The sequence below is a fragment of the Colletes latitarsis genome, chromosome 3, assembly GCF_051014445.1.
Source record: "Colletes latitarsis isolate SP2378_abdomen chromosome 3, iyColLati1, whole genome shotgun sequence".
In the NCBI taxonomy this organism is placed as follows: domain Eukaryota; kingdom Metazoa; phylum Arthropoda; class Insecta; order Hymenoptera; family Colletidae; genus Colletes; species Colletes latitarsis.
The window spans coordinates 43854640-43874935 of NC_135136.1; the positions used below are offsets into that span (position 1 = coordinate 43854640).

Consider the following 20296-nt stretch of genomic DNA (forward strand, 5'->3'; position numbering starts at 1 on the left):
TTCAAGGATTACCGAACCTGTTCTCTCGCGAATTCGTTACGGCCACCGTTTCTTTGCTTCTCGATGACCGCGTACACGATTAAAAAAATGTGCGTCTGGCCAATGCTTTTCACCTTCACCCTTCGCAACACATATGTACATCCGAAATGTCAACATCAGGAGGTGAGCTGTGTTTCTTCGACCGATATGCGACAACGGATATCTCATTCTATTTTTCTTGCTATTTCTTTTGTTTGTACTGTCGACGGAACGGTGCCCTAAAGATTCGCGGCTTCCAACCAACACGCTCACCCTTCGGAACTGAGATTTTCAGACGACGTTAACACTTACGTACGATCTAGGACAATGTAGCGATCTTTTTAGTACAGTGCGGATAACCGTCAACACGGACAGAATAAAAGCATTAGAAATTTCTCCCTATAATTTATTCCGAAATTCTGTTCGGGCAATAATTTTTTTGCTGGTGGTCGTGAAACAAGTTATCTCTTTCGTTCGTTGGTTTTTAAAAATCCAACACTCGTCGATCATATGGTACATACAAATGGTGATATGGTTACTTTTAATAACACGATCGGACCAACTTACTATTAATGCGACAAAATTGTCGAACAAGTCGATATTCGACGAACCACGACCATCATTTTTATCCATAAAAAACGATTTTGCGACAAGTTTTTCTGTAGAGGAAACGCGCGGGACACAGATTGTGTACGATCGAAATTCACTGTATCTAGAGGTTAACGAATTTCTCTTTTCAGATAGAGGAATCTATTGTTATCTAAACACAATGTGCTGTCTGATAAGAAAATTCCTCTATGGAACTTGCTTTATATGAATCATTTCTAATATTGACCGTTACTGGGAAAATGTTAAGTGAATTGTGCAAGAGTGATAAATAATCTATTTTTATTGTAAATTGCAAAGAGCACCAAACAGCAACAATGGGATCTATTGCCTTGGAAGAGTTTGAACTTATGAAGGACTCTAAATATAGAGTGTAAGTAGACTGCTACATCCGCAACTATTTTAAAATTATTGCTAGCCAAATAAATTCTTTCAAACAACTGTTAAATATAATATATATGAACTTTGTCTATTTTATGCCAGTTACGTGTCTGCTGTTGACAAAGCTCTGAAGAGCTTTGAATATACCAGCGAATGGGCAGATTTAATTTCTGCGCTTGGAAAATTGAACAAAGTATTGCTAAGTCATATGAAGTTTCCAGTTATTCCTAGGAGAATTAAAATATCTAAAAGATTGGCGCAATGTATGCATCCTGCTTTGCCCTCGGGTGTTCATTTAAAAGCTCTAGAAACTTACGACATTATTTTCAAATGTATGGGTACCAACAGATTAAGCCACGAACTGTTCATATATAGCGCTGGTAAGATGATAACCGTAACACGATATACGACATTTCATACTTATTATTAACATACATTCTCTTAGGTTTATTTCCACTGTTGGGTCATGCTGCTATGAATGTAAGACCATCTTTGCTGACAGTGTACGAAACGCACTTTGTGCCTCTTGGAGAGAGATTAAGGCCTGGTCTGAGTGGATTTTTAAGCGGCGTTCTCCTTGGTCTAGAGGATGGTTCCGACCACTTTGATAGGTATTGCTAATAAAAGATATCGACGACCCACAAGAGAGAGTTAATAAGAATTTTTTTCTTTTTTTTAGAACCAATTCCTTGCTCGAAAAGGTATGCGAAGGGGTAGGACCGGAACATTTTTATGCTTGTTTGTGGGATTGTTTAGCTTCAAATTCTGGAATTCGACTACCCGCTATATCATTTGTGTTAGTACATTTCAATAAAAAGCTGCCGATGGAAGAACAAAAGTACATCATGGGCACAAACACCAACATTATGGTAAGTAAAAATTAACGCAAAACATCAGAATTTCGATCGTATTCGGTACTTTTATACGTATTATCGTTGAAATTATTAACTAGGTTACTGCTCTATGTGCCGGAGTACAAGACAATTCTGTGCTGGTACAAAGAAGTGCTTTGGATTTGCTGTTAATTGGTTTTCCTGTGCATAATAGTCAATTAACGCATGAACGTATGGTATCGCTAGTCACAGCTGCTCTTGTTACTATATTAAGAAGAGACATGAGTTTGAATAGGTAAAATAAAAAGAGTAGAAACATACGGACATTTGTGTATATTATATTTTAATTTACGTATATCATAGGCGATTGTTTGCTTGGCTTTTGGGTACTGAAGTAAGCACATCTATTTTAAAGAGAAAGACTGTTACTACAGTCTCGGAAACTGCAGAAAATACACCTACTTATTTTGACATGTACTCGAAAGAAATGTTAGTCGAGGCCATAAAATCATTATTAAAATCTGTTTGTGAGGAGAGTCCACAGGATTTGAAACCATACAGAATATTAGTCTCGTTATTAGAGAAAGCAGATATTGGCCCGGTAATTCTGGATGATATTTTGTTTGAAGTTTTTAGGTAAGACGCGCGACCATTGTTTATGTAACGATAGTTTAGAATATCATCGAGTAATTAATTTTCTTCCAACAGGACATTTTACAATGCTTGTGGACAGTCGAATAGAGTACCAAAAACGAACGAAGTAGTGAAATCAGCAAACTTGTTGTTTTCAACATTGGAACCGTCTTACGTTTGGATACATTGTGGATATTTGTTTGAACAAGCTTGCCAAGCTAGGACAAACTCTAAATGCGAGCCAGAAGACGTTGCGGTAAAGCCTGTGGGTAGTGGAATGCCAAATTTTATGGAAATATGTATATTAACGGAATTCCTACTCGAAACAGTGTCGTTGGATGCATTTATAGATACCCCCTCTGAGCACTTGCCTGGTCTTTTTTATGAAATCATCAGTAAGCTTATGTATCACATTGATCTTTTGTCTCCTATGGAGATTTCAAGGAGTCTCAGATTGTGCGCAAAAATTTTATCGAAAGTTCAACCGACGGTGGTATCAACTCATACGGAGAAAAACGAGTTGGAAACGAAATTAGACGTAACCCCGAATGTTAATACTACTACGTCACTCTGTGACAATTCCTTAACCGCAATACCTTTAGAAAAGAGTCAGTCGGATAGTAAACTAAATAAACCTGACACATCTAGTGGTTCGTTTTCCGAGAAAAGTCCTAGTCCAAGGAGAAGAGCAAACTCGGGAGGTGCCGCTAAAAGATCTGACAAAAAATCGAAAAAGAAATCTAGCAAGAGTACCTCAAAATTGACTGAATCTGTTCAAGATAACAGCGGTAATACTTCGGTAGTAGTGAGCCAAGAATCTAAAATCTTACCGCGAAACAAAAGTATGGACGACATAAAGACCGGATACGTAGAGGCGAATAATATTACTTCTCCAACCAAGGATCAGTTGATTACATTAAAGCAGTCAAGTAAAAATAGCACTATGGGTTCCACAGGGTCCTTAGGCAGGGGTCCATCTCCAGCGTTTCAAGCACAACACACAATGTTAGAAAAATGTTTAAGACAGTACGAGACTTTTTACGTTAAACTAATTGGTAATAGAGTGCTGAGTAAAGAAAGAACGCTACAGGATATGTATGATAATTTACTGATACTACTACCAAGGGAGAGCGTTGACGAAAGAATGCGTTATTTAGAGCTTCTATTAAACTCTAGATTATCTATGGAAGATTCTGGGTTCTTTGGTCAAGACGTGTCTGTGATAGAAGACTCAAAGCGTTTAGATATTCTTCATCTGTACGTTGATTCCGTCTCGCAAACAGAATGGGAGGAAGCCGTACGAATTGCATCAAGTTTATTCGTCGAACTATCCACTTTCCCCAAGTATTTTCATTTTGGTGATGGATTGCTAGTAGAAGAAGAACCGAAAGGAAACATTGTCTTGCCGGATTGGTTGAAAGTATTAGTGGTCTGTAGTTGCTGGTTGGGAAAGCAACCAGCTCTGCAATTGACCAGTATTGCCACGTTGCTGGATTTAATAGCATTACTGAAAGCTCACAATGATATTGAAACTCATCCAAAGAGCGGGGAAGGAGTTACGGCTGTAATCATGGTACCTCTACTGAAGCAATGGCATATTACTTATTTAATGCAATATACCAACGTGTTTCAGGTATTTAATTTATCTTCAAATCATTCTCATCGTTTAAACGTAACGACAGGGGCTTAAAATCTACTTCTCGAAGGTACTGGCGCATTCCTTGTGGCACCACCTCGGCGAATTGCCCGTTCACAAATATAGAATGCGATGCGTTGAACTGTTACACGAATTGCATCACGCGTTGTACAATTCTTGCGACGCGGTCGAGGATGTGGTAGGAGCAGCGTTGACGACAGAAAACATAGAAAAAAGGATAGAAGCCTTTAACAGATTCGCCACTTTGTGGCACCTTGGTCGAGAAATTGAGACAAATCCCAGACTACGTGGCTGTATGAAATCGTTCGATCAGTAAGTTTTAACAGTTTAGTAGCTCTCTCTCTCTCTCTCTCTCTCTCTCTCTCTCTCTCTACATATATTCTTATCGGGCGTTTAATATTAATAGGGATCATTTTACAGGTCATTGTTAAAAATACTAGATAATCTACAACTCGCGGATAATTCCCCTTTGAAGCTTCACGCCCAATCGTGGCTTCTGCATTCTTTAATGCGGGGAGACATTTCGCGGATAGTGGATCCGTTACTGATAATACTTTTAGATCCGTCTACTTGTCGTATGAGCGTGCTTCATGTCAGTATACAACACAGCAATACCGTTCTGACGAAGAACGACCCCATCGAGGAGAAATCTGAGATACAAGATGATACGGAAGGCGCTGCGAAAATTTATGCGATCAGCTCGGTCGATGGGAACGTGATATATCACGTCAGCGATAGCGTGGATGAAGATAAAAAATGGAGGAAGGGTAAAAAAAAGAAAAAAGCCATAAATCCCGTTAAAGTGAAGAGAATATTTGCCGTGACTACGCTAGCTGCCGGTGAGAATTGCAATCAGTACGTGACTGAAAGGAATCAATTCATGAAGGAACTTGAAGTTCCGCCCAGCATATCCGGTAACCGAAAGATCTCCGTGTTCGTTAATCCTTTATCGTTAAACTGTAACGAGAATTCCAACGATTCGTTGACGGAAGACGAGTTGTTGCCCAGCACGAAGAAGGCAAACTTAACGACAGAGTTATTGAAAAACGCGACCAGATTCAAGAAGATAGATTTCGACAAAGGTTCGACTGCCAGCTTGGACGAGAGCCTCTTCGAATCTACCAACTCCAGCTTGAAAGCCAAGGACAAAAACGGATTTAAGAAGTTGAACGGTGAAGTTAATTCATCGTTAGACTCTATCACTAACAGCTTTGATTCTAGCAGTCCTGAGATCGCTAACAAACAAGCGAAACCGAAGAAAGACTCTGTTATAATGCCAGGCAGTTCTAGAGAAATAGCAGGCACTATCATCAAAGGTAAATATCACAGTACAAACGAGTTCACGACAAATTACGATGTTCATGACGTTGGAAGCTTCGAGGCGAACGTCGAAGTACCTAGTTGGACGATGAACGACGAAGAAGGTGACTTGGACGCCAGCACAACCGCGGAAGAATACTTTAGTAATTCTAGCAGCAGCACCATGGTCGAGGAAATTCTAAACGAAGTGCTCGATCAAGTGATGCAATTGTGCGATGTTCCCGAAACGTCTAAAGCCACAGACGATTCCGCGTATCAGAATGCAAAAACGAATCGTAACTATGGAGTCGGCGTACATAATCTTCATTCGCACATGTTACTTTATTGCGGAGTTTACGACTCGACCAGAACGTTGTACGCATTGCGCACTCTTCGCAACGAACTCTTGACCAACACCAGAATGTACTTGTTTTGTGCTGCAACAACCGGTGTAACCAATGCGACCAAAAACACAACATTGTTAAATTTGTTAGCCAGACACCGAAAGAGTGTATTTGGAAGAAACTTTCATGGGGATATAGTGAACACGGAATTCATAGCCGCTTATAGAAGCAGCATGTATTTAGAAGTTTTAATTAGCGTGTGCCTTTATTTTGCGAGAAGTTACTATCCCAATTTGGGACAGATGAGACTCACGCACGAAGAAATTTCAGGGAACCGACAGGTGATTTCTACTTTAAATGCATGCTTTATTTACTTATTCACAAACCGTTGTCGAAATCGTTTCTTTTCCAATAGGTGCAACTAGCGAGTGCAGAATTATTAACGCTAATATTCTCCGAGTTAATTCCTATCGTTCGCGACTCTGGAAAGGGTTTCAGTTGTTACATAGTCGATCTACTTACAAAATGTAAAGTACAAAAAGTTGCGCTGCACTGTCTTGTATCTAGCGTCATGAACATGAAAAATGCGCATAAGGAAAACGAGGAAGTGGTTACGTTTACCGAGGAAATAATTTCGTTTAACGATCCAATCGCAGATACCGATGTAAATAAATGCAAATATAGGGCGAGCGACCACACGGAGGCTTTCCAAATACAATTGCTGAGGTGACGAATAATTTACAATAAAAATAACAAATATGTTTAATAGTCGTGTGTTAAATTCATAAAATTTTATTATTATTCAAGATTACTGTTAGCTTTAATCATGTTGGAGTATCAATGCGGTAATCAGAAAGGTGAAGAAATATGTCCACCAACTGCGCTAACGTCGAATACTCCAACAAAATCCATTCCTAATATCATGGGAAGTGGCTTGAAATATATACCTGGTGCACCGATTCCACAACAACCGATGTTCCTTGCTAGTATACTTAGCGCTTTACAATTGGTACGCATTAAATTTAAATTTTATTGCTTCTTGAATTAAAATTAATTGAGGAAAATTTGCCTTCTAAAGGACCATATGAGACACTTGCATCAATTTTGGACGACTCTTGTTACGTCGAGTCTTCCATTCATGGGATCTTCTTTAACGGGAATAGTAACATCGGTTATTCACCAATTGTGTTGCAACATCGAGCATTTAGCTTCGTATTACATCGTCGAAGAAACAGCTACAAAGTTGCAAGACATAAGCACTGTCGAGTGTTGTCTTCCTGCGGACTATACAGTCACGCATCTAGAGGCTTTAACGTTTTTACTTCATTACTGCTTATTGGACACGTCACAGCAAATCGGCTTTTCATTCAATCAGCCATTAAGCGGTACAATTCAGACTGGAATACCTGGGGCGAATCCAGGTCAGATATTCAATAATCTGATTCACGTGTTCATGCCGAGTCCACTTTCTCCAGTAAGCTATAAATATACACGTTCTCAGAATGTTTTTAACCAACCACGATATTATTAATTATCTATATTCATTTTGTAGGATCTTGCTGCGTCCAAGGATAAGAATGGCGCGAACGAACTGCAGCAACATGCTAGAAGAACCGCTTTAAGTCATCTTCCACGCATAATCGCATCCCTCTCCACTCTTTGGCAAGCAGTGTTAGCAACGAAAGACAAGTTTGTTTCATTTTATATTTTTTTTTTTTTCGTTACTTTGAATGTTACACTAACGAAATTCCTTTGATGATACTTTAGTGAACAGGCCAGCTGTGTAGTGGGTAGTCCGAGAATAGTAAAGCATCAACTTTTAGAACTCTTATCGCCTATATCTTTCCATCATGGAGTGAACTTTTTGGCCGCCATTGCTGTTGCTTGGCATGAAAGACGACAACCCTCTGGCAATTCGAAAAAAGTAGCTACATTATCGTGTTTAAAACGTTGTAAATACAATTTTAAATACATACCAAAATAATGTTGTATTTTATACCTTCGTTCAGGTACTGCCAGAAGCTTGTCCAAATCAGCAAGTTATGGTTCACTTGGTAAGTGCGATTCGCGTGATGCCTATCGATACGTTGGTTCAAACTGTGCATCAAGTTGTCAAGACTCCACCTCCTATTCATGGCGTGAAACAGGACTTTTCATTGGAAGTTTCTGTGTTGGAATTACTTTATGTATATATGCAAAGTAACACTTCTCAGTCCCTTATCGAATCTTGGACATCTTTGCTGGGTTTGCTTAAAGACGGCCTATCCTTAACGGCTCCTGCTCAATTTCTCTTGTTAGCAATTTTAAACGAGTACGTGCAGAAATGTCCTCCTATGCAGGAGAAGAAGGATATACGGGATTTACAAGACGTGTCGGCAAAGGTACTTTATTCCCTCTTTTATACAACTAATTCACTTGTTCACTTGTACGTGATTGAATTTTTAAATATTCTAGTTGGTTGAATTATGCTCGCAAATAGCAGGAGCATGTTTAGAACAAACCACGTGGTTAAGAAGAAACTTGGCAGTAAGAGAGGACGCCTTCGAGGTCACTGAAGGATCTTCGGAAGGTAAAGAAGGCAAAAGCGGTACTGGTGCGTGTAATATGCTTTCTTTCTTTTTAAACCGTATTTTGTTTATAATTTTGTTCGATAACCGATACCTTTATTCATTACCTTCTGTTTCTTAATTAACGCGATATTGCCTTAGCATGCTAAACTTAATTTGACGTACGAATTAATTGGAAGATTATTGTTGCAGTAACACCTGGCACACCGCCTAACGCAGCGTTTAGCGTTCAAGCTCAAGCAGTTTTGGCAGAAATATTAGCACCTTTGTTAGATGTTAGTTACGGTTCTCAAGAAAAGGAACGCGTAGTAACATTATTAACCAATCTTATGTATAACGTTACGCCGTATCTTAAAAATCACTCGTAAGATTTATTTTTATTTAACGTATGCGTAGCGTTTCTTCATAGCGACGCGCGTTCTATTAATTACATTGATTCCAGGACGAAAAACATTGCCTCGTTCACGGCCTGTTCTCAGCTACTGAGTTCCTTATCCGGCTACCAGTACACGAGAAAAGCATGGCGTAAAGATGTACTGGATCTTCTACTAGATTCTGCCTTCTTTCAAATGACGCCGGCATGTTTACCTTATTGGAGGACTATTATAGATAATTTAATGACACATGACAATACAACCTTCCGGGATTTAATGAGTGAGTAATTATTTTGCAGAATCATATTTGCAAACGCGGTTTCATCAATTACATGTATTTTATCGCAGATCGTGTTTCCATGGCTCAAAGTAGTAGTATCAGTATATTCTCTTCGAAGGAGCAGGAGTACGAACAAAAGGCTCAACTTTTGAAAAGGCTGGCGTACGTAATACTTTGCAGCGAAATGGATCAGTATCACAAGTACATGCCTGAAATTCAAGGTAAGACATTAACAAAAATAAAATTTAGTTAATATGAATTCTGTTAAGGATTACGCAACGTAGAATTGAATTTTCTTATTCGTTTTAAATCTAGAACGACTAGCGGACAGTCTGCGTTTACCGCAAGTGATTCCCTCTATTCAGGCACAAGTCTTTCTTTGTTTTCGAGTACTACTTTTAAGAATGTCACCGCAACACGCTACGTCCTTGTGGCCGGTAATAGTCAGCGAGCTTGTTCAAGTCTTCCTATATATTGAACAAGAATTGAACGCGGATAGCGATGAATTTAGGTACAGTAACATTTATTATTCTTACTAATTGAAATCACTCTGCTTTTGGGATTTTGGTGCTTTTAATGCATGAATGATATTTCAGCGATATCGATTTAAAAGTTATTCAACGAAAATCTCAATATAGTTAAGTTAAACATTGTTTACAACAGAATTGTTTATTCAAATTGCTATACTGATTTTGCGAGGATCAAGTCAATTTTTTAATTACGTTTATCGTTTATTTTCCTTTCGCGTTTCCTTTGACAATTCATATAACCTTTTCTTACCGTATAATGTGCTATGCTCTAATAAAATTGTTTGTATTTATTCCTTACTAACATTAATAATACCTAATGTCATATTGTTTTTGGCTCTGTTTCGGTATCCGCAATTTGGTGGAATTTATGATGCCTCCATAAATTGATCGGTGTTGGGACATCAGTCGTCACGGCAGGTAATCGAATGCTTCTTGCGTATTAACGACCATCTCGTGAAATTTCACTATCGGAACCAGATATCTGAGAATTACAGTTATTTCTCTATCATAAAATATGTCACTAACAAACATGTACGTTGTAAAAGTTCTTAGATACCTTGTTCTCAATAGGGACACGTAATATAGCGAAGAAAAAAAAAATTGGAAAATAATATCGCGTCTTCAAGGAACATTTGGTAGCGTTGAAAAATAGTAGTTACAGTAATTTAAGGGATTTATGTTTGTTTTTCGTCTTTTCGCTTTTATTGGCAATTATGCTAAAATTATGTATTTAGGAAACGAATTGTCGCATTTTGTCAATGGAAGTATCTCTTTTTAATTATGTTCTCTACCTTTATATAGCTCGCACATAAAACTGCTCTCAGCTTTGGATTCGTCATGGGCTGTAAACGCCAGTAACGGACTCCAGGCACATGGCCATCCGCATTGGTTGCAATTGCAACTTGCTGCTGCTAAATTACTGGATCTAGCGTTACTTTTGCCTGCACATAGGCTTCCTCAATTCCAAATGTAAGCGAAACAACAGTTTTGTATCGTGCACGTGATAAACAAATTTATTAAAGAATTTAACGTTTGTATAGGTATAGGTGGGCATTTGTAGGGGATTCGGCAGCAGGATCTTCGGAAAACAATAATCTATCTTCTGATTTTGTACCGCATATTACGAGAATAGCAAAATTAATGGACAGCAAGGTATTTTTAAAAGAAACATTATATTCGGTTTTACATATTCTTCCGTTGCTTTATTAAAATTAATGTAAATTTAATACTTTGTTGTTTCGTACAAAGTGAGTTTTGACAATAGTGCAAAGCAGTGCACCTTTCAATACGATTAACATAACATTTATACGTCGATGTAATCCTCTTCACTTGGACATTCTTCCGGCAACATACATCGTTTCGCTTTCTCGTCAAAGACATATTCTTCTTTACATTCGCATCCACTTCTGCACGGTGTATAACAATCTACCACATCCGGTTCGGAACATGTGAACCGACAAACACAGTGGGTCCAAATAGATTTATCGTCACATTCCTGAGGTTTCCTTGCAAACACATGATCAAGTTCTTCGTAATCGTATCCGGGAATCCTGTGTTTCGTATATCGATACACTCTTTCCGGTTTATACCAATCTAATTGCGTGTCAGGTGTTCTTCCCTTCTTTGGAGAATCGTCGACGAGTTTGAAGGGAAAATCAAGATCGCGTATATCGGGACAAACATCGCATCTGCGTCCTCGTGCAACCGCGTCTTCGAACTCATTCAAAATATAATAATCGTCTTGAACGATATTCAGGTGATCGTTCTCGAAATTCCCAACGTAACCGATCGGCATTTCTTCGTAAAATTCCAAGTCTTTATAATCAGAATCGTCCGTGTATTCTAAAAAATGCGATTCGTCAAATCACCTTATTTATTAATATAATAAATGTATCGTAATAAAAGATTTGTTCTGCAAACGAGTAATGCAAATGGAAATGGATGGCTTAATGTGTCCAGCGATTCGTACCGTTGAATTTCTGTTAATTACTACCAATCAGCTTAAATTAAGTCCATTAAAAGTGCTGAAGTTTTTACTATTCGCAGCCTTTTTATTTTTTTTTTTATATTCATTCGTATCGCAGAGAAAGAAAAACTAATTAAAAAAATATCAACGCATACAAAAAGAAACGTTTAAACTTAACAGATTTAAAATGCTAATTATAAAGAAATGAAAATAAAAAGAAATAGTATGGTTGGAAATTGTTTAAATACTGGTGCTGTGAAAATGTAATATAAGTGGATCTTTTTTTTTTTTTTTTTTTTTTTTTTCTTTTGTAAAAAAAAATTGAAATATTTTGCTGTGTGTTGTTCCTTTTTAATCGACACTAAGCACACATTTATTTGGACATTGAAAAAACACTCGTTCGATTTCATGCAACACTTACGAGCATTTATTGTTACTATAAGAAGAAAGATTAAGTAAGCAACTGTTCTTAGTCCAGTCACTGCCATGGCCACATTCAGACTGACTGACTGTGAACTGTATATGATCTTTCACTATTATTGCATACAAATATACACAATTAACACTGTAACTTCACTTGCACATCTGTCCCAATCAGAAACAATTAAGTATCTTTCAAGTTGCATTAAAGTTAGGATTATATTAGAAACATTCGCTTTCTTTTCATAGTATTTGATGTTTTTCCAATTTCATAAGAATTAAAAAGAAAAGCGTTTAATTTACCGTTAGTTTCTATTTTGTATTATTCCTTTCCATAGACAGAATGTGTGCACTGCTTTGAACTGCTTTCACTGATGAAATACTTATTTTGGCAGCATGTGAAACATATGTATACATGTATGATTTATTTTTGAGACCAAGCCAATAACCCTGTACTCCAACAAATCAGTGCTTAAATTCTACTCGACATTACAATGTAAAATTTAGATTCTTAAATAATATTTCCAATATAAATATATTAATCGAAATGTTATCTTTAAAATTATTATTATTCGAGTATTTATTCGTAATTAATCATTTATAGATGCTAAATTTTATAAAGAGGAGAATGTCTGTATTTTTTAAAGAAATTCTTCTATCCTAAAATTGTATTGGTTGCTTTTAATTTATAAATAGCATGACCGACTATTAAGCATACGAGGGTAATGCCAAGTGTTTTTTGCATGGTTTCAAGATCAGTTGAGATTCTAATGATGGAATTCTATTGCAGTACAAACAAGATCAGAGTTTTGTGAAAGCAGCGCCCGGTGAGCTTCTTTTAACATCGAACAACATTCGTTCGTTGCAAGATCTGCATTATTTTTTTACGACGCTCAGCCGCAGATCAAGCGACACACAAGCGCCGTTAAATATCACACAGTTGGATACAGTGATCGAACAAGATTTCCTTGAGAAGATGCCAGCTGCAAGGTAGTAGGAATACATACCCACGACATAGACGCGAACGACTCTTAAACGATAAAGGTGGAAAAAAGCATCCAAACACCTTTTATTCTTTGATATCTTTTTAAAATACACGAATGCGAGTTGTTAAACCACACGTAGGTACGATCAACTGAAAGGACATAATCCCGTTGAAAAGAATACTAGATTCTTGTTCAATCCTATGTGGTCTTATCGTAAACTTGTACATCGCAAATCGAGTAATGGAGTAAAGGATATGATGTAACATATACCTAGTAATATTCGAATGAAATATTTCATTTTTATTAGCTAAGCTTTTAACTTGTCTCCTCATTCGGTTGTGAATAGTTATCAAAATATACAATATATCAGGCTAGCCTGATTTAATTATATATCTGTAGAAAATATGTACAGTGTAACATATTTCATCGAAACTGTTATTTTTTCAACTATTTCGAAAGTTATCTGTTCCATGTTTATCGTATGCATCCCTCTTTTCTGGCATCGTGGAATTTTCGAGGAACAGTGATGGAGTGATAATATAAGAAAGCGAAATTTTCTTTTTCTTTTTCAATTTACACGTAAATTCGTAAAGAGTGCAACACACGTGTTCCCAACGAGAAACTATTAAATCGATTATACATATATTCGAAGGATCGATCGTACAAATAATGCGTCTACATATTGATAAATCGAAACATTTTTTGTTACGTTTTTCTAATTGAAACGTTAACTAGACGTCAGTACGTAAATGAAGTGATTTTTAAAGTGCAAAGATTCGAAGATATTGACTACTCTACTTGGAAACGTTAATTAGATCCAGAAATTTAACGTTGTATATGAACAAATAGAGGAAGAGAATGCGTTTCTACGCATATCGCATGTGCGAATATTATATTACTTGTTTCTTTTTTTCTCAAATCTTGTTTTTTTTATAACTTACTGTATTTCCACGTTCTGTTAAATATTTAATTTTCTAGTATTAGTTACCGTACACGTTCGATATACATACGTGTAATTAATGGAAATCTAGATTTATTGGTATCCAATGAGAACTTTTATCGACACTATAATTTTTGCACATGTGATTTGTTAACTCATATGTAACTAAGAGAAAATCAACAAAAAGGAACTTGTTGTGAAATTATTTTTCTATATGTGATCGCTATAGATTCTGGAAGCATGCAAATTTATAAACGATTTATAAAGCATAAACTGATTTGTGAAGTGCTTATTGCTAGAATTGCCATTTTGATTTTATCATGTATATGCTGTGTAATTGCTAATATATTATCACCGCCTTCTATCGCTGTTTTACATTAGCTAAATGTGAAACAAATCAACTGGATGCGTATACACAAGCATTATTCTACACCCTATGCGATTAAAGAATTAAATAAAAAAACAAAGATACATCTATGCAAACAAGTATTATCGGATTTTATAGTTAATACTTGTTAAGCAAGTACTGGCAGCATTTGTTACTTCTTTTTAAAATGCTCTTGTATACCGATTAGTTATTTAGTGTACACTGTACACCATGTGAATACCTACTAATTAGGATGATACGCATTTGTTATATATGTATACAAGGTGTAACTAAAAAAGCAACTTTTTAACATGATATTTCATTAAAAATATTGCGTTAAATAAACATATTTACGTACTAATTTTCATGTTGTTCGCAATTCTTAATGCTATTTTAAAACACGTTTCGTGAGGCTTTAATGCATTTCTTATGAAAGCATGTTCCATTTTTTGAGTGACATGGAATTGCACAATCGAACTACCTTCGAAGAATATCGATCCATTTGGAATATTCAAAATCGCTCGATAAAATGGAGCATCAAGCTTTTACTACATCCTGTATATAATTTTAAGATAAAGCATTAGCAAAACATTCTGTTAACTTATTATCTAATGTAACATTTTCGTATGGAACAAAAAAGAAAAAACAAAGAAAAATTGGTTATATTAAGACCTTAGCTTCTTGTTAATAATTAATAATAATTTCCATACGTCGATCCAAGACTTGTAAAACTTGAGAATGTAAAAGTTTTGGCAAGAGCAAATAAGTGATATGCAATGTTGAAATAATGTAAATTTATACAATAAATTAACGTTCAACGGTATTACATAATTCGCATACTTTTCTAATTATCGCATAATTAGATTGTTTTTAGGAGGGATCGACGAAGAGTACTTTATAATAAACCAACTAGAAATTCATGTGTGATAAAGAAGATCGAGCAACGACTGGTGAATTCAAATCGACCGCGTTTCTCGTTACTTGATTGCGTTTCTTGGCCGACGATCAATGATCCTGGCTACGCCATTAATATTGGATATCTTCGTAAAATCAACACATAGATTTGTAAATCTTTTTTTTTCCCCCGTTTGTTTTGTTTGTTGTTATATTTTTTTTTTTTTTTTTAATTACATTTCGTCACGGTCTCCAAACATCGACGATGCGTCGTGTTCGCCACAGTGTACACAGATAAAAAGAAATTACTCAAGGACTGTACTGAATCATACGCGGCAGCGATAATGCGCCAAGCATCGAAGGGGATGGTTTTTCGAGCACTAGAATAGTTATCAAAACACCGCGACCGCATAAGATTCCGAATCAGAGGGAAAGAAAAATGCGAGCCATAGGAGCGAAGGAAGACTGTTGGATGGTGCAGCATATGTGATAGGCAACGGTATTAAGCAATATCCATGCACATAAGCGGTTACGTGTGGGAACCGGTTCTCTTGAATCGTTACACTTGAAAGGCTAGTTCCAAACGATCGAAACAGCGTGAGGTGAAAGTAGAATGATAAAAGAAAAATTTCGTGTACACAGATCGAAAATTTCCCGCTGAAGTTTGGTCGAAGGCACGTGTAACGTGGCCGCGAGGAAGATGCACGCGTCGCTTATTCCCAATTATAAGATTGAGACCGATGTTTGTCGCGAACTGCTAACTAACCTAATTCGAGACTGATCGTGTATCGCGATCCAAGTCACTGGCATAAACGTGACTGCGGGAAATAAACTCGTATCGCTGATTCTTCTTCTCGCGAGCTACTAAAAACTCGTAAGGAGTTAGCAGTTTGGTATTTGTTTACAATGGCTGTGCCCAACAAGTGGGAGAACGCTTGCAGATTATGCTCGGAGGAAAAAAATGAAATGCTGTCAATTTTCGGTAATGAGGGAGTGCAACGTAAAGTGGCGCAAAAGTTACGTGCCTGTCTCCCCGTTTTAGTATATAAAACCGATCCACTGCCAAAGCAAATATGTCAGTTCTGTGCCGCGAGGCTGGACGACGTTTATGAGTTTAGAGAATATTGTCTGAGTGTTTATAAAAGCATGCACTTAAAGTTATTATCGTATAAGAATATCGAGTCTGTTCAAATTTATTTAGACGCAATGAAAAACTCGCCCGATCCTTGTCAGGTATCTTTAAATTAATATCTATTAAAATTAATATTTCACGCATTCCGTAGGACCTTTGTTTCAATTTCATTTGATCGAGTCACAAGATAGAATTCTTTGCCTGAACAACCATTTTGCAATTTTCAGGTGCAATTATGGAGGGAGAAAGCAAGAGCACCACCACCTTTAGTACCTTTGCCAGCCTCACTGCCAGTCGAGTGTCCATCAGCACCGACAGATATTAGTCAGGAACATCCAAACGCTTGTATCGAATCTTTACCCGAAGTACCTTGCGAAGTGGAGATCAAGGAGATGAATACAGAATCAATATTAGAAACCAATGTTAATATTTACAATGACAAAGGCAAGCTGTACAAGACGGACGCGGTAGTGGAAGATAATACGAATTCGTCGAAAGAAGAGAATGACGATTCGCAACAAGAAGTAGAGGTAAAGAGGGAAGAAAAGCGGACAAGTATATTAGAACAGGTACTAATGGGTAGAGTAACAATGAATGATAGAAATGATTTAAATTCGAAGGAAAAGCTATCTTCTAAATGGTGGTGTGCTCCTTGCAATAGTTACTACAAGTAAGTCGCTATTAATGTAAATAACTGCTAATTACGCAAAGAATCATTTTTACTAATTTTGTATTTATTACAGAACAAAAGAGAGTTTGGTAAAGCATATGCAATTACATTGTCCAAGAAAATACACATGTAGAAAATGTTCTATGTGTTTCGAGTTGGTAGAAGATTTAGCTAAACACGAAGCTACCAGTCACTTGAAAGTGACGGTAGATTTTTATAGAAGCGATAAAGATTGTGATCAATGCGATAGACAATTTGTTAGCTGGGAAATGTTAAAGCAACATAGGCTACGCGATCATTTAGGTCAAGCAATCGAAATCGGGACCAATACGTGGTGCTCGTTATGCAATAGGTTGTATTTTATTTTTCGTCCCTCTATGGCTATATTTGTTGTAGTTTGAATTTTCGTTGTTACGTCCGATCGTATGAAATTTATTTCTAGATTTTTCCCAAGCGTAGAAGCTTATCAGAATCATACTCAATTACACGAAGTTAGTAACCACACGTTGGCGAAAACAGCACAATCGGCAGATCAACAAGTAGTAACAATTCTGAAAACCGAGGAACCTTCGAAGGAAGCAAAGAGAGAACATTTTGTAGAAGCTACCAAATCGCTTACGTGCCCTACTTGCGGAAAGGTAGGAAGCGCATATATTTTTTACTAATGTATCGAGCATAGATTATATTTTCTCTGTTTTGTATGCAGGTCTGTACTCAGCAAAGTGCATTGTCAAATCATATGCGTACCCACGAACCTAAGAGACATAAATGTGATATATGCGGACGATCTTTTGGACTTTTTATACGTTTAGCAGCACACAGAATGAGCGAACATAGCCAGCAGCCTACAATGTCTCCTGTTACGGCTAGCGTCGAACAAGAAGAAGCATTAAATGCTGAAAGAGAAGCCAGAGAAGCGAGGGTCGCTAGAACTCGTACAAGAACCAGAACATATTCGGAGGTTCGGTTATATCTATTTAAAATGCAATTGAAACGTCGTTTTGAACGTAAAAATATACTTAAACATTGTGATTTGTAGATGATGGAAAGGACAGATATTCCCAATCATGATGAACCATCTGCAAAAAACAATGCATCCCTAAATACTAGTGCATTTAAGAACGTGGCAAGATGTGGAATATGTTTACAATGGTTTAGCGATCACACTACAATGTTAACACATTTGCAAACGCATTCAGACAACTACACTTGTAAGAATTTTACTTGTCACATATGTAAAAAATCTTTTAAGGAGAAATGGCAATTATTTAGACACGAGGTATGCGTCTATTATTCGTATTTTTATTATTATTATTATTATTGTTATTATTATTATTATTAATGATTTTTTAATATATTTTACTTGATAGATGTCTCATAAACGTAACGAGTCTGTGCCAATGTACGTATGCAGTGTATGCAATAAATCATTTACCGACAAGAGTACATACAAAATACATCAGAAGACACACATTGTTGACAAAACATACCACTGTTCAAAGTGTAATAAAATATTTTTCAAAGAAGTGTCAATGTTGACGCACCAATGCACGGCAGACACGCTGTTCGGTAAAAAGGGAGTTCCTTCAAAGTCCTTGGAAAAAACTGGACCGTTGGGTACCGGTAAAAGATACAAATGCTCCAAGTGCAATGCATCCTTCAGTAGTTTTCAATCAAAGAATTCTCATATGAGAATACACATGGAAGGTTTACATACGACGGTAAGTTTTACGAGATTTTCATTCAATTTCCCTGTACATTTAAAACCGTTTTTCTATTTTGTTTGCATAGGTTCGAAAGCATGAAATACAAGCGGAGATGGAAGAAGAAGCTATGCCAAAATTAAGTCCTCAAACATCTGTTGAATATGCAATGCCTATCGAACCAAAAGTGGAGATAAGCGAAGAAAGTACACCGGCTCCTGTCAAACGAACCCTTATTAGGACAACTGGCGGGTAAGATTTTATTTAATACTAAAAAGACGTAGCAACGATTTTAATGGCGTTAAAATATAATCTCGTATTTAACCGTGCGAGTGTCGAAATGATAATTTGATAATTTTACGTCGAAATGATTTCGTACTCAAAAGATGTAGTTTAAGATGGTTGTGATCTTACCGTTATAAATATTAATATTAGTTATTTTTTTTTTAGATATCGCTGCGGGGTATGTCAGTCTCCATTTGTTTTACGGGAATTAGCAGTCGCACACTTGAGATCTGCGCATCCATTGATGCCGTATCAATGTCCATATTGTAAAAAACGATTCACGACTCAGTACACGTTCACGCATCATATTAAAACAGATCACCTTGACGAGCACGAGAATTGAATCGTAAGAGTTACTACTAGCTCTAATATGCCAAACGGTCCTCGTACCATAAAATATGCCTCGTTGATGCGGTAATTTTTGTTCATATACAAAATATGTATGATGATCTTATAGAATAACCTATACGATTATTTCCGAAGTTTGAGAACATTGACAATGTTTGTTGACGTAAAAAATGTTGGTACGGGGAGGGGGGGGGGGGGGGTCGTCATTGACTGTATCATTGACTGTTCTATCTAAAAAAAGAAAAAAAAAGAAAAAAAAACCGTTTCTACTATACGACGATCACCTCCGATTCGAATATACCTTTTGCCAACAATTTTTTAATATTTCCTCAATGTTCGGAAATAACGGAGTCAGCTTTTTTTTTTATAAGAATCATGCTGTATACATATAACAGTTATCGGTTTCGTGCTGAAGCTGTATTGTTTTGTAATTTGGCATACTAGTTCCTGATCAAATAATTGGCCTTAAACAACGTTTTGTAGTTCTATTTCGTAAAAAGCGAAACAATATATATAATACATTCGTAAATAAATATAAATTGTTTTGAATGAGATATACTTTTTAATAAACTTTAAGTATCATTTATTATAGGAGACTGGAATAGGATTAGTACTTATACTGAACGTGCCTGTTTAAGTACTGTGTCAGTAGTCCTACACAAATTTTTAGTAAAATCAATTATAAATGCCGAAAAGAGAAAAATATCGTATTAGATATTGTATATCTCGTTAGCAAATAGTTTTACGAAATCATATAGACGTGTTATCTGTTCGTATATTCGTTAGCATCGTCAGACATTCCTTTTCTTTAGTGAAATTCAAGAAATGAAAAAAAAAAGAAAAAAGATCTTAACTATCATTTCATAATATCCACGTTGACTTCTTGTATAGAAACTTAGGGATTAATAGTGAGCAAGTAAATCTGTAATCGCGCTGTACATTTTTATCTTTATTTTATTTTATATATAGTGTATTTACAATAAAATCGCTGTAAAGAAAAGCTCTGTACGCTTATTGAATAAATTTTTATTACGGAACAAGAATGTTCTGTTGTAAAAATTGA

General features: G+C 36.5%; 3 protein-coding genes across 7 annotated transcripts; 2 read left to right on the forward strand and 1 right to left on the reverse strand.

The window, feature by feature from the left end:
• Positions 1-6: 6 nt before the first annotated feature.
• Positions 7-14588, forward strand: LOC143340736 (protein DOP1 homolog). 3 transcript variants are annotated; one of them, XM_076763005.1, is made up of 25 exons: positions 7-162; positions 759-997; positions 1108-1385; positions 1451-1616; positions 1685-1874; positions 1958-2133; positions 2202-2474; positions 2547-4104; positions 4178-4440; positions 4549-6112; positions 6187-6497; positions 6579-6780; positions 6850-7245; positions 7324-7460; positions 7539-7695; positions 7781-8152; positions 8226-8364; positions 8531-8702; positions 8781-8992; positions 9061-9213; positions 9308-9503; positions 9928-9939; positions 10324-10491; positions 10563-10674; positions 12699-14588. In XM_076763005.1, the coding sequence occupies exons 2-25, from the start codon at positions 942-944 to the stop codon at positions 12900-12902; spliced, it is 7467 nt and encodes a 2488-aa protein (XP_076619120.1). In that variant the 5' UTR covers positions 7-162; positions 759-941; the 3' UTR covers positions 12903-14588. The 3 variants fall into 3 exon arrangements, with proteins under 3 accessions (XP_076619120.1, XP_076619122.1, XP_076619121.1); XM_076763006.1 differs by lacking the exon at positions 7-162 and adding an exon at positions 514-531; XM_076763007.1 differs by lacking the exon at positions 9928-9939.
• Positions 10690-12290, reverse strand: LOC143340738 (uncharacterized). Of its 2 annotated transcripts, XM_076763012.1 has the most exons (3): positions 12212-12286; positions 11910-12073; positions 10690-11364 (listed from the first exon to the last, which is right to left on the reverse strand). In XM_076763012.1, the coding sequence occupies exons 2-3, from the start codon at positions 11974-11976 to the stop codon at positions 10826-10828; spliced, it is 606 nt and encodes a 201-aa protein (XP_076619127.1). In that variant the 5' UTR covers positions 11977-12073; positions 12212-12286; the 3' UTR covers positions 10690-10825. The 2 variants fall into 2 exon arrangements, with proteins under 2 accessions (XP_076619127.1, XP_076619126.1); XM_076763011.1 differs by having other exon boundaries at positions 11910-12290.
• Positions 14589-15063: 475 nt separating the features above from the next.
• LOC143340737 (uncharacterized) lies at positions 15064-20241 on the forward strand. Of its 2 annotated transcripts, XM_076763010.1 has the most exons (10): positions 15064-16328; positions 16455-16757; positions 16848-16897; positions 16971-17249; positions 17340-17535; positions 17604-17858; positions 17937-18176; positions 18268-18618; positions 18689-18852; positions 19051-20241. In XM_076763010.1, exons 1-10 carry the CDS (start codon positions 16002-16004, stop codon positions 19226-19228), a joined length of 2343 nt encoding a protein of 780 aa, XP_076619125.1. In that variant the 5' UTR covers positions 15064-16001; the 3' UTR covers positions 19229-20241. The 2 variants fall into 2 exon arrangements, with proteins under 2 accessions (XP_076619125.1, XP_076619124.1); XM_076763009.1 differs by having other exon boundaries at positions 15065-16328; positions 16455-16897.
• Positions 20242-20296: the final 55 nt, after the last annotated feature.